The 14,926-nt window shown below is 42.2% G+C and overlaps 1 protein-coding gene across 3 annotated transcripts in view; it reads right to left on the bottom strand.

Annotated features, from left to right (window-relative positions):
* Positions 1-14,926, bottom strand: part of LOC132881458 (prospero homeobox protein 1-like) — a 35,271-nt gene that overhangs the window by 19,133 nt on the left and 1,212 nt on the right. For 2 of the 3 annotated variants that reach the window (XM_060913925.1, XM_060913927.1), the window contains exons 2-3: positions 10,814-12,744; positions 7,212-7,319 (exon numbers count right to left, since the gene is read on the bottom strand). In XM_060913925.1, the coding sequence (XP_060769908.1) occupies positions 7,212-7,319; positions 10,814-12,744 (2,039 nt within the window). The remainder of the gene's footprint in view (positions 1-7,211; positions 7,320-10,813; positions 12,745-14,926) is intronic. The other variant, XM_060913926.1, reaches the window with a different exon arrangement.

The raw sequence follows: 14,926 nt of genomic DNA, 5'->3' as shown, positions 1-14,926 counted from the left end.
AAGGGGGTTGGGGTTGTGTGTGTGTGTGTGTGTGGGGGGGGGGGGGAGTTATGAGCAGCCCTCAGCTGCAAGAGCCTCGGATGGATAATTGAGCAGAAAACTGATAAAGTCAACATAAAAAAGAGCATATCGGACCCACGGGGAGTTCAAACATCAGCTTAAGTCCATTCACCAATCAACAGCCTGCCTTCATCTACCGTTCCCCCCTGCGGGCATGATCTCTGCCAAATTCAATACAACCTTAAACCGTTTAAGAGAGCAGTGGGTTACAGTTCATCGGGGCAATGAACCCACACGCAGGAGGAGGAGGAGGAGTGGTGGGGGGTGGAGCGGAGAAAAAAATAGAGATTGAGATAGACGGTGAGAGAAAGACAGAAAAAGAAAACTCTTCTCACAAACAACAGCTGATAAGAGCTAAATGGGCCCCTCGTACCCCTTTAATTACCCCCCACTCTCTCGCTTTCTCTCTGAAAAAAAGGCCCCATCTCTTCTCCTCGTCCTCCCCCATTTTCTCCTTCATCTTTTCGAAAAAAAAAAGATGACAAAACGATGGGCAAGCAGCCCTCTGGGGAAGGGAAGCAGCTTTTACATGGAGATTAGACAGTACTATTGTTCAGACAGACGAGAACAGAGATGCGGCGAAAGAGAGGACGGAGGACGCCAGTGACCGAGGGATGGACGATGGACGGAGAGGAGATCCAGAACGGGGGGGGGGGGGGGGGAGAAAAAAAAAGGAAAAAGGAAACGCTCGCACAATCTAACACACAAAAGAAACGCAGACGCTGTTTGCTAGCATTCAGAAAGGCTCTACAACACACACACACACAGAGACAAAAACTAATCACAGAAATTCTGCAATGAGATGAAAAAGTTTCATGCTAGCATTTACAAAACTAGCTCAGTCAGTTCTAGCTGCTGAAACAGGTTAGCCGTGTGTGAACTGAAATCTCTCTCAAGCTCCACTTGTTTTATTTATTTATTTATTTATTTATTTATTTATAATTGTTTATTAAAGTTTCAACATGATGTCATATCTATGATCTGCTTTTCACTGACTGAAAAGTGTCTCAAAAACAGACGAGTGAGTGACCATCGTGAGGAGGTCTGTCCGATCTGGCCGAGCCCTTTCGACCTGAGCATGTGGTTTGACAGACGGGTGTGTGTGTGTGTGTGTGTGTGTGTGTGTGTGTGTTTATGATGAGCTCTAAATCACTGACAATGACCTCATCACTCACAACAAAGACCTTTCCTGTCACACCACCGGAGAGTGAAAGAGTGTGAGAGAGAAAGACGGAGAACAAGTGTGTGTGTGTGCGTATTGTTATCACTGTACAGTCCAGCTCTCTGAAGTCATCTGTGTACTTTTCTTTTACCTCCATATCTGTAATATCATGCGCCAACATTAAGCCATATCTCTCACACACACACACACACACACACACACACACACACACACACACACACACACACACACACACGCTTACTTCCTGTTGGAGAACTAAAGAAGGGAAAAAAAACACATCCCTCTCCACTCATCACCTCATCAGCGGAAAAACAAAAGAAGTCTGCATTTGGGAATTGTCACAAGGCCACGCTGTAAAAGTTTTGCCGCCCCTTTACCAATTCCAAAAAAAAAAAAAAAAACAGTTCTTGATTCTATCCATTGTTGCTTTCTGTCTTTTTTTTTTTGTCATAAAACGATACCATTTCCTCCTTTCTGATGATGTAGAACCTCGAGCATTTCGTTGAGGGTTCTCTGATCCGCAGGAAGAGCACAATGAGAACGCTGCCTTGTGAATCTACACGTATTTTCTGTTGAATTTCCTGCATTTGAATCTTGGTAAGACAGACAGACCTGACGGGGAGCCAGCCATATTGGAAGTCTAATTTATAATAGAGTGCTCTGAGATGATGCTAAAAATAGTAACCATGCGGTCGGCGCGGCCATCTTGGAAGTCACTCGCTCCAGAGCGCGCATAGAGTACACATCATAGAGTACACATTCACCGATTCGTTTCCGCGTTAGAGGGCTTAGAAGCTTTGATTTTTTAAGAATTTAGACATCTGAAGTGATGGAGCACTACTGTGAAAGTTTGGATAAGCAGGCACGGGAGCGTTATGCTGAAAGGGTACGTTTCATTGGGAATGTAGATCCATACACTGTTAGTGAGACGGAATGGAAAGCTGACCCCAGCTTGTTGCTGCATAATTATCAATTATTTTAGTCAGTGAATAAAATGTAGGCCTAGTATGTAACTTGTACTAACAGCATGTGTACATAAACATTACTAGGCCTAGATCTTAAATGCCATTTGATGCAACAATGCACTGAAGTAGACATAAGCTACCTAATGTGACAAATATATCCATTAATCATTGCTGAAAGGACATAGAAAAGATAAGTTTGTATCACATTTATTTTAGTAACTACGAAATTCAAGACAATATTAACCTACCTGTCACAAAGTGATCAGAACAAATCCGGATACAGTCTAGTCCTAAATTTGATCGGTTAATGGCAGCCAGCCACTGTCGTCTCCTCCGCTCGCTTTTCTCCTGTGCTGCAATTCCCTGGTTTGTCACGACTTTAGGGAGTCTGTGGAAGCTTTTGCCACCCTTTTCCCCCCGGCTACTACAGCCAACAATGACACACGTATTCGGCATTTTGCTTCACTGAGCAACAACAATGCACTGACACAGCGACGTTTGACTTCCAATATGGCCGCCGCCGGGTTCGTGCTGATCTCGAAGCACTCTATATCCGGAGGCTCCCACATAGTCGCGCAGGTCTGAGTTTAAAATCGGCTAGCTAGCTAGCTAGGTTGCTTTCTAACTTTCTCTTAGCTGCACGTTCTCTTAGCGAAAAGCTAACAGCTGCCAAAACACAGCTAGTAAAGCTATTTTTCATTCTGTTAAGTTGCATTTTTCTTGACTAAAACGGTTAAAAAATGATACTCATCGAATTACTGTTGTGTTATTTTTTTAAACATTATATATATATATATATATATATATATATATATATATATATATATATATATATATATATATATACCTGACTACTTACGAGTTGTATGAATTCATGAAATTGAACGATTGAAATTGAAAGTACGACAACAACGTTACACTACTTACACGATAACGCAAGACAGGAAGTCATATCAATTCAAAAAAAAGAAGAAGTAATCATCATGCAGTTAGCACGGCAGCTTGTTCATGACGTTTTGTGTTTTTTGAGGTGCGAAAACCCGTAACCAAATCGTCAAAGAATTCGTTCCTGTTTTATTCGTGACTGTTTAACGAAGTCGTCGCTCATGAAAAAATTTCAACCAGCCACGTTAGTGTACAACGTGCTTCCTTAGAACACAAAGCCACTTCCTGACAAGTGACTAATCCTAATTAACAGGTCAAAAGTCAACAGGTCTCTGACCAGGCTCTCCATAAGTGTCCGTTCACAGGTGCCCGGGGTCACCTTATGATTGACCTCAGAGCAACTTTACTCCGATGGATTCGTGATGACCAAAAAAAAAAGTCCTGTTCCTACCATTCTTATCCACGTATTCTTACAGGCGCCTATTAAGACAGTGGGTCGTCTTTAGCCTGCAACATGCCCTGCATTGATATTCATGAGATATGGAAATATAATGAATGACTAATGAATAACTATTATAAGGACAGTAGCGGATCCCCATGAGAATGAAAGTAGGGTGGCGGGGTGTGGAAGAGGAAAAAAGATCAAATCCGTGCCATCTATTGTTCCACAATGCAATCGCGAACAAAGCCATGTAGAGAAAATGCTGCCAACAATTTGACCTTGTTTCGGTGTTATGTTAATCTAGTTCAATTAAGCACAACCTTAATGCTAGCGAGGATTACGGAAAAGGGGTCTGTGCGGCTCGGATGCGCTCCAAGGGCCATTATCCTCCCTTATGTCATAATTTGATGATTTAATTTGAAGAAATTATTCGTTTGGGTCGTATAGGTTGGCTTGTTGGAGCGTATTTATTTGAGCATTTAAAATGAGATGAGATTATTCAGGGAAATGTTTATTGATTTGGATATACGGACATTTTTTTTTTTTTTTACCATAATCAACTTTCCCTTTAAGATGTGAGGTTTGATAAAGTGGAGGTCACTGAATACCTGCATGCTAAGCATTTGTGGGAAATAGGGAAATGGTTTGTTGATGCAGAATGGCCGGCGGCACCGATGAGCCGAGTGATAAGCGCTTGTTAAATGAAGAGTACGCTCGTTTCAGAATTGCGACTCAGGGTGAATCCGCATTTACAAACAGAAATGTTAAAAAAAACAACAACAACAATATTTTAAGCACGGATGAAACCTCTTTCACACCAACATACAGTATGTGCACGGTTCACATACTGTGTAAAAGTATAAAGAAATGCTGTCGACCAAAAATGCCTTAAAAATAATGAAATGCAATGAAATGTCAACGTTAAAAAATACTATACACATAATACATGAAATAAACTCAATATTTGGTGTGAGACGACCCTTTGCTTTAAAAAAAAAAAATAAAATAGTAGTCTCAGGTCCAATGAGTGCAGTTTGATAAGGAAATGAGCTGTAGGTTTTACTGAGCATCTTACAGAACCAGCCACAGTTCTTCTGGACACTTTGCTTCGTAATTTTGCACCAAAACCCAGTCGCCTTCGTTGTGTTTTCTTTTTTAATCTCAAAAGCGGTCGTAGAAGTCATCAAATAGAAATCGATAAAGTTTGTATGAAAAAAAACAGGGGGGCTAGGACTTTTGGACAGTCCTGTAGGTACAGTAATGTAGCTTAATGAGTAGCTAACAATCTGTAGCGTCGACACGTAAACAGAATTTGGACACGAATTAAGTTTGTAGGCGGAGTTTCAACGCAAAGCTAGAATTTGTTAGTCAGTGATACTTGTGTTGTCTTTCGTAACAAGATAACGATAACATTCATTTTCAAACAAATATACACTAATACGTAACACACACTGAATTTACAAAACAAACTTTAAAATGACACTTTAAGACGGATGAAATTAAAGAAATTGTTTGGCGGAAAATCAAATCGAACGTACACAATTTATATCAGCTGCTTCTTCGTTAACGTTACGGCTATGAACGTAAATTAGCGAACAGGAAATAGAAATCTGTTTCACTTAAAATAGCTACGTAAATATTTTAACTTGGACACCATTTTTGGCAATCTGACAAAAATATGATGTAGGCGGAGCTAAAACAGGAAAAAAATAGTAGCTTGTTTAATATCCGAGGTTTATTTCTTTAGAAATATTGTCGCTCAGACAAAAAATATCGAAATATTCTCACTTAAAAAAAATTAATGTTTGGAACTTTAAATTGTTTTTGTAATGTTTTGACTCGAAGTTATATAATAGAAATCTATAACAAAGTTTGTATGAAAGAAAAAATAATAATAAGGTGCCTAAGACTTTTGCACGGTATAACACATCAGGTTTAAAATGTAAAAATCGTAAGATTTTGTGCAATGTGCTATAATATAATGCAATATAATATGTTTTCGTATAAATACGCAGGTGATTATAGGAAATCCCTCACGCTGACTGGTCAAGAAATTCGGACTATTTATCGATAATCGCCTCGAGTGACTCGGCAAAATGGCGGCCGATCGCTTTGTCAGCGTAAGTGAGGAAGAATTACAGATGATGAAAGAAAATGCTGTGGAAAATGTGAAAAGGTAAGGTGGAGTTGTGATGTATTTTTTATTTCAAAACTAAGTAGTTTATGATTATTACATTTACATGCTGCTTTTGAAGTTCGAAATATTTTTTAACATGATTTTCAAAAAATAAATAAATAAGAATAATCACCTGTGTATTGATACGAAAACAATTATCCGCCTCAGGTTCAGCGAATATCGGTGAATAATAACCTCAACTTCATCTTGATTATTATTCACTTCAACTTTGACAAATAATTGTTAAATAATATACTGTATGACTTGACTCATTTGACACCTTATGCTTGAAACATCCTTCGGAACATGTGCATTTTACCCCAGTCAGCTCTGAACACATTCGCTCTTCTGAAATATTTGCACCATGCTGAATTGAATCACGTAAGATAACTATACCACGTTCGTATTCTTTTCCTTCAATTTTCTGATATTTTGTTATTTTTTATTATTATTATGTCCGGGTTTGCTGCCCGAACTGATAATAATCAGATACAAGGTACGCCACTATACTTGCCAGATCGGCCGGTGGTTAGGCGCCTTGTTTAAGGGCACTTTAGCCAGTCCTGCTGGTCCAGGAAATCGAAACAGCAACCTTTTGGTTGGTCCCAAAGCTGTTTTTCTAACCACTAGGCCATGGCTTTCTCATTGACACTTTGAATTTACAACCTTGTTACACCAATTATAGACAAGGTACCAAATCAATTACAATAAGCTGTCATGCCATTCGCTTGGATGCTCTTTTGGGGATTTGCTAAATCTAAGTACTCAACCTCAACCTTGTTATTTCTTTTTCTGTGTCTTTTTTTTTAAATAAAAGCATCCTGTTAGCAAGGAAAGCTCATGGATCTTGTGTGATTGGGATTGTTACATGGTTGAACCATTCCATGCAAGAGCAAGGGCAAACCATTGGATTCAGTTGTTGTTACACACGGCCAAACTGTTAAAAAAAAAAGGGGGGGGGGCAGTTTGGTGGTTCATTTGAATAAGGAATATGGCCACAGGATTTAGTGCATGCTCTTCCTGCGAAGGTTTAAAACACGGATCAGGGATATTTGATAAGGTCGATACTGTAGTTTCAAATTGATGACAAACCCCCTCGACTGTACAGCGAATAAGGTTCCTACTAATCTACGCGCTTATCCGCCTGCTTCCCTATCCATCTTACTGTATAAATACCCAACCGCCCACTCATCTACCTGCCTTGCAGCTGCCCCGGTTCGTGCCGGTATGTTTTTTTTTCCTTCTGAATTAATCTCCACTGGCCTTGACCAATAGCTACAGCTGTGGCATTTAACATTTCCCTAACGCCACCAGTGGGCTGCCCAACGTTTATAAGTGAATTCACCTGGACAAGTGAGGTAAGCCGACACCATGTGCCCCCCGCCCCACCCTGGCCTGCCCCACCCCACCCCCGCACCTTTCAAAAAAAAAAAAAAAACACCCAAGAATTGCGACAATTCAAACATTCAAAGGTTAAAAGGTCAATGCTGGTGCGCTCACCTTAACGTCCGAGAAGAACATCTTGAGCATGTTGGAGCTGGGGTACCTGGTGTAGAAGAACATGAGCTTGGCCTTCTTCAGGTGGTTGGGAGAAAGCCCTTCCTGAATGTGCAAATGAGTGGGTTAAGGAAAAGCAGCCGAGCCCTGAGCGAAGAGCAGACGGGATTTGCTTGCCATTGTCATCATCATTACTCAAGGTGCTGCACCATCACGGCCAATATACCACCGCAGAAAAGCCAGTTTTACATGAGAAAGCCATTACGCAGGCAAAGCGAGCAACGTCTTTCCCTAAGCCCTAAGCCTCGGCCAACCTCCTCCTTCAGATGTAAAAGAGTGAGAGATCGTTTGCATGGCACCTACAAATACAGCGGTAAGCACTTTTGAGAAGGCCTCGGGGCCTGACGAGAAGCCTGGAAAACTCCGAGCTGAATCTTTTTCTTGTTTTAGTTTTTTTGGTGTGTCGTCGCTTGATAAAATGCTTTGTACGAATTTTGTTGACGTTGAGCAGATTTTCTCTCTCTCTCTCTCTCTCTCTCTCTCAGAGTGCAGCCTGAGCTCTGAGATGTTATGGCATCATGACAGCAAATTTGCCACCCCATTTCATTTCTGTAGGCAACAATTTGGCCGTGACGTTCGAGGGCTAGCGAAGACGTCCCTTTGAAGCCGCGACGAGACTGTAAAATGGCGCATTTGTCATGTAAATATGGCTAATCACAAAAACATAAACAAGTCTTATAAAGTGTGCACACATTCAAAGATCATGCGGATTCAGACCAACCACGAGTGGAGCACTTCACATAATTGACGGAGAGGAAAAAAAGAAATGAGAGGAAAAGAGAAAGGGGTGTGTGTGTGTGTGTGGGGAGGGTAGTTGGAAAAGCGCATCTTTGTCTTACCCACCCTCTCTCTCTCTCTCTCTCTCTCTCCCTTTTTCTCTCACCATCTGGTCTTGCTTTATGAGCACAAAGGCCAGAGAGAATGAAAGAGGGACAAGCTGCTCTTTTCTTTCGCAGCATTACTTCATTCAGTGCCGTGAATGAATGGATCATGCCAAACCACAAAAAACTACATTTCGACATGAAAGCTGATGACAAGTTTATCACTGCGAACACAAATAAAAGTTACACGTTCGAAGCGTAACACGCAACAATGAAATTAAACGCTCGCACTTTTCTTTTGTTTGTTTTAATTCCCAGAATTACTCAGCGATACGGGATGCGTTTATAACGTCTTGAAGCCGATCTCTTTTCAAGTTGACGGTGATGTGAATGTCAAATCAAGATCTCAAATATTACAAAAATAATTTTTTAAAAACGTGGCACCGGTATCACTTATGGGCTATGGGGGATCATTAAATTTAAAAACACAAAGTTATTATAAAAAAAAAAGAAATTTTTTTTCATGTAAACGTGATGAGATGAGATGAGATGAGATGAGATGAGATGAGTTGAGATATGACAGATGCATCAGTTATCAGTGTTTTCCCTTTGCATGGGAGGAGAAAAAAAAAAGCTGAAAATCTGCTTGGCCAGTCGTCTGGGTGTTTCAGTCCGATCTGCACTTTTTCCACCATGCGTTCTGCATTCATCAATAATCTATTTAAGCTAAGAACGCATTGTAAGTGCGAAGCGGGCACCGAGTGTGACATTCCTGCAGAGGACGTTCTCCTGCCCTAACCTCCACCACACAACAAAATGGCTGATTATGCGATTTTGCCAGACAAAGAGTCCTCCGCACCCTCCTCCCCAGCTCTGCCTCTTCTGAAACCAGCTCTGGCCCTTTTGTGTGTCTGTCAAACAGACTGGCCGCCAGTAGCCTAGTGGTCGCGTTGGGGGAAACTTTCACCTGCCACTGCTCACAGTTTCACAATACGATACGTGCCGCAAATCGAATGCTACTCTCACGTAACCGCCTCCCGTCCATAACATCCTAATTGTTACCCATGTCTCTAAGTCCATGCTAACCCCATTTCCGCCCGAGCGTTCACGGTTTAACCCCATTCCCAACATGTCTATAACCCCATTCCCAGGCTAACCAAACAATCCCAAATCCAACCCCCACCCCTCTCTCTCTCTCTCTCTCTCTCTCACTTTCACTCATACATACCTTTAGTTCATCTTGAATCTGCGATGCCTTAAGCACATTTCAAACCCAAATAACGTTTCCATTTCTAGCACTTTCCTCAAGCATCCTATATTCAGGCTAATCGGTGTCCTCGCCACCTATCAGAGCCTATCTGTGAAGGAAGCTTCAGGAATATTTTGAATCATTTGTTAGATTTGGCAAACTTCAAGAGTTCTTTAATTCGACCAATTATTGCAACAATCAATTTTTTTTTTATCTGTAAACACACCGTTCTTAGTTATTTTGGTTTTGTGACTAAAACTAGCATAAGCACACATTAGCATCAACAATTATCAGTAGAAATATAAAACTGCATTCCACTCCTCTTTTTTTGTTCCTTTTCTCTTCACGGCTGAACCATTTTGAGCGATTTTTGAAAATTGCTACATAAAACGCACAGTTACTGCTGCTGTGTCCGGTCATTGCTCTAATTGCTTTCCATCTCTCTTTTCCTTTATTCCTCTCGCTCCGCTTTCTTGATGGGGCGGCTGTGGAGAGCGTTGGGCCCTTGGCTCGGCAGACAAGACGAGGCAGTGTAATGAAAGACAAACATACAGCCGCAAACACCTGTTAATGCCTGCTTCAAAGAAAAGAAAGGAAGGGGGGAAAAACGACAGAAGAAAAAAAGACGGAGATTGTTTGGCTGCCAAGCAACAGCTGAGGGCCCTCAGGTTGTTGACCGATCTTTATGAATCCAAAGGGGGGGAAATAAAAAGGAGGCATAATTGTTCCTCCGTCTTTTTTTCTCGATAATAGGATATGATGAGGGTTGAGAGAGGTGGAACCTGTCAGTCATTAAAAAAAAAAAACAGACAGCAGGTTAGACTTGGAGTCCTTAAATGAACCTAAACGTTTGAAAACAAAAACATCTGTCATGGCTGAAGTGAAATTATACCACGAGGTGCTAGAAATATTTTGAATCTCTTAAAGTAAATTTGGATGGAGGTGGCAATCCTGTTTAAGCACCAGGATGATTAAGTGTACAGGTGATAGAATGTATATCAACTTGAATTGGGAGCTTGAAACTCAAAGCATTCTGGCAAGAACCCATTCTATGTTCAGGAGCTTACCTGAAACCCTGAAAGCCTATATATCCTTATCACGAGGCTATCTAATCTATGGAAATTTGAGAGAACTAAAGTCATTTAAATGTATATCTTAAGGCGTGGGAGTTGACGGAAAAAGGAATTTGAGTTGGAAATTGAGAAGCTAGTGAGACTTAACAAAAAGCCTATAGGAGGCCACTCAGGGAACCCATAAGGGAGGTCTGAGCTGAGCAGCCAAAAGTAAGTGAGTAGCACTTTAAATGCTCCATCTACTACCTGAAAGGATCTTTCAGCTCTGAAATTAGGGGAACTGAGGCCTTTCCAAACTAGTGCAACACATCACATTTTGAGTTTCTTTTTTTTTTTTTGGAAAACCCACTTTCATTATCAGCATATCGGCAAAATGTTTATTAAATTCTAGGAAAAGGATATTGCACTCCCTGGGTATGGCGAGATGTCAGACATGTCCTGGAGGTCTCCACACTCTGACTTAATGAGTGACAGAGACAGACTCTCAGCCGTGCTCCCTGGGTGGGTTGGCGAGCAGGACCGGGTGTGCCCCATATGGTGGTTGGATGCCATCTTGGTCCGTAAGCTGGTGGTCTCCCGTGAGAGGTCCATGGAATCAGGTGAGCCTCTGTCTTTGCCTGGGTACCCTATCGACGGGGCACCGAGCGGGCCCTGAAAAGGGTACCCCATTAGAGGGAGGGGGAATGGGTGGCGGAAAGATGGTGGGCTGAAGCCCATGTTGGCTGACAGGGAAGAGGGATGGAGGGAGGGGTGGTGGTGGCCTCCATGAGCACCCACTGCTGAGGATTGGTGGTGATGCTCAGCTGCAGACTTCCGCACCACTAAAGGCAGTGCCTCTGTCTGATCATTGGCACTGGGGAGCGGGACTCCACCAAACGACTCGTGTGGGCTGGGGATTATGACATCGCCGAAGCACTGCAGGCGCTGATTGGTTGTGTGGAAGTTGGGGTTGTCCCCGTTAACGGTAAAACGATCCTGAGGTGCAGGAAGTGGTGGGAACACCTGCGGGAGAGGCCGCGGAGGTTTCGCAAAGACCTTCACTACGGTGTCTACCACCTGAGACATGGCAGAGTTCAGTTCCTGCTTCAGGGTCTCTGCCAGTTGCTTGCCTTCTGCGTGCATAGAGGTTGGACCTTTGCCCCTCAGCGAGCCCTCCCTTTTGGGCTTCTCTCCATCAAGAAGGGCCTGTTCTCTTAGCAGTGCCCTTGCTCTGTCCAAAAAGTGCCCCGGATCCAAGTGTGACATCTCGTTATCAGAACGATCGGCAGCGGAATCGTGCATGGGGCGCTCGTCGACGTCTCCGTCCATGAGCCCAGCATCGGAGCGCGCGCTGTCTTCGGAGAGGTTCCCTCCGTCATGCTCGGCGTCGTTCCCTTCAGAGTCAGTGCTGTCATAAATCTGAAAGAACTTCTCCTGCAGCTGGCGCAGCTGTTTCTGCATGTCCTCAAGCTGCAGCTTGAGCTGCCTGCGTTCCTCCACCTTTTGCTCCTTGCGCACTGACACCAGCTGCTGGAAGCTGTGCTGCTGTTGAGGAAGCTTCTGCTTGCGCTTGTTCTCGCGATAGCCCTCTCGTGGGCTGGGTGGCTGCTGGGGACCTTCAGGTTCTCCTTCACCATCCCGCTCTCGTTCCCTTGAGCTGGAGTTTGATGGCATCATTACATTGGGTGAGTGACTCATTCCACGAATGATGTTCTCTACACGAGCTCGCTTAGCTCGGAGGTGCTCGTCATTAAGCCGTTCAACGTCAAAGTGACCCAGAGTTGGGCGGCTGAACGGTGAGAGACACTCCTGAGGGCTTTCCTGGGATGAGTTGCTGCACACGTCCTCTTGGGGCACCTCGGATCCTGTGCTGGAGAGAGCACTACCAGGGAACCCCGGATCTACTCCGCCCCCTGCTCCATTTTTTGCCATGTTGCTCTTTAACAGCTGTGAGATGATGGTCGCGCCAGGAAAAGGCATCATTGAGTCCTCATACGAGTTGGCCCTCTTGAGAAGCTTCCGGAGCACATTGGACTTGGTCTCACTCGAGTCCCCGTGTCCAAGCTGCATGCCTTGACACTCCAGAAGGTCCTGCTCTCCACTATGATGGGCGTTCATGGCCCCGAAGATGATGGTGGATTTTGATGTGCGGCTGGCAAAGAAGTCGGTCGAAGTTGCTGATGTCAGCGTGGAGGTCGAGCCCACGGTTCTCTTCACGCCGATGTCCACTCGTCTTCTTTTGGTCTGTCGGTTTAGGAGGGACTCACTGTCATGGTCCGGCATCCCTGGTGCTACTATTGAGCCATTTCTCAAAGGCCAGGGCTCACACTCTTTTGGTAAATTCCAGTGGCCTGCTGAAAGGAAGGGGAACAAAATCACAAAACATGGTCGATCAGCATCATTTTAATTAGAAGAGATTATCATTTAACAATTAGCAATTGTTTAAACCCACTCGAATGAGTCTGGGTATGGATTAGATATATAACCGGTACAGACCGTCATAATTATGAATATATGGGTTGTTGTGCACAATACAGTGTGTATGTTGGAAATACCTCTTAAATACGTCTGTGTAAGACGAAACTGGTTTATCGTAAATTATCCTGAACACACACATTTGCAAATAGGAAATTTGATTAAATTTGGTCAGAACACTGGAACAGGAAGTATAAGCAGAGAGAAACTGGGTGTATGGTGGTGGGTGTGGATGGAGGATGGGGGGGGGGGGTTTAAAGCCTCAGCTTTGCATACATGAGCAAAGTCCGACATTATGTGTGCTGCACCAAAACAAAGCAACAATTGTCGCTTCGCATGAACAATAACAACAACAAGAAGAAGAGTAACAACAACAAAAATCTGCATAAAATGATGTTAATCTCTTTTCTACTGTCCTCATTTGTCTGGGATTAGATTGTCGACGGCAGACGAAAAACTTATGGAGGAAAAAAATATATCATGCCTAATATCATAGAAGAAAAAAAGATGGCGTCATGGTTATCACTGTGTGCTGTCCTTATATTTCAACAAAACACACACACACACACACACACACACACAAGTTCACATTTGCCTGAGGATAATTTTCATGCATACAAAATATTTTTTTTAAATGTATATAATTTTTTTTTTAATAACGCTTCTGACTTTTTATTTTTTATTGTTTATCAATCCATGTACTCTTATGAGGTATTTAAACGTCTCATTTCTGGAAAAGATATTTTTTTCAGTAAATTCCAAAAATTAATAAATAAATTCAAAGGTCGTGTTTGGTTTTTGGGATGAGTAGTGTGAGAGTTTTTCGTCGATTCAAAGGGTTGCGTTTTTATTATTTTCAAAAGGATGAAATGGAAAGATTGATTTTTGGTAGATCGTGTAATAATTTTTTTTTGGGGGGGGGAGAACAAACAAAAAGAAAAGGAAACGAAGAAGGAGGAGAAGAAGAGATAAACATGACGAAGGATTGTTCGAGCCTGTGGAAATAACAACAAAACATCTAAAGTAGAGCCTCAGTGTGAGAGTGTAACCAGTCGCAGGTTAGAGGAAGTTATAATTTACTGTAAATAAATAAATAAATAAATAAAGATATAAATAAATAAATATTATAAAAATCAATAGGCTATGTGAGTTACTTGTGCACTGTTTAACCAGCGCAAACTAATTTCCTCTTGACTCAAGAATCCGAACCTAACGTCACCCAGCCCAGTGTTCTCTCTCTCTCTCTCATTCCTTTTATTTATTTATTTATTTATTTATTTATTTATTTAAATTAAAGTATTTTTATTTTCATTTTCTCTTCTTTCTAATAAGACGGTCATTTTCAATTTATTTTCAGACAAACAAATCCAGTCCGAACTTGAGTCTGGATCTGTGACACAGTGCAGGGGGAGAAAGAAAGAAAAAAAAAAGGAAAAGAAAAAAAAAGCAGCTCATTTTATATATATATATATATATATATATATATATATATATATATATATATATATATATAAAATCACTGTTTTATTTTTCTATGTGAAAAATTCTCCAATTTTCAGAAGTCAAATATGCACAATATTATGGGGGGGGGTGTAAATAACAAAAAGGTTATAAAGGGGGTGCAATCTATCTATCTATCTATCTATCTATCTATCTATCTATCTATCTATCCCAGGAGAAACATTTGTGATATAATATGACAGATGGATGGATGGATGGATGGATGGAGGTCGCACGTTCACGCACAAGAACGCAACACGGGGCTTCGAAACAATTTTGTCCTTTCTCAAGCGTAAGGCGGCTTCCTGCACCTGTCTTTCGTCACGGCGCACCTGTCTCCCGGTCCGCGCATGCGCACAAGGCGCGACATTTCACGGCATTACGAACGAGGAACTAAAAACAGTGGATGAGAACTTCCAACTTCCTCTGGGTCCTTTTTTTTTTTGAAAAACATTGCAACATTAAAGAAGGGATGAAAGAAAAACAATCGCTGACAGTTTGCAAGAAGAGTTGAATGATCCTCCACCACCACCACCATCACCACCACCACACGGTTCAGGG

The sequence above is a fragment of the Neoarius graeffei genome, chromosome 2 (assembly GCF_027579695.1).
Source record: "Neoarius graeffei isolate fNeoGra1 chromosome 2, fNeoGra1.pri, whole genome shotgun sequence".
Classification (NCBI taxonomy): domain Eukaryota; kingdom Metazoa; phylum Chordata; class Actinopteri; order Siluriformes; family Ariidae; genus Neoarius; species Neoarius graeffei.
The sequence above is the reverse complement of the archived record's forward strand: the minus strand, read 5'-3'. Positions and strand labels throughout refer to the sequence as shown.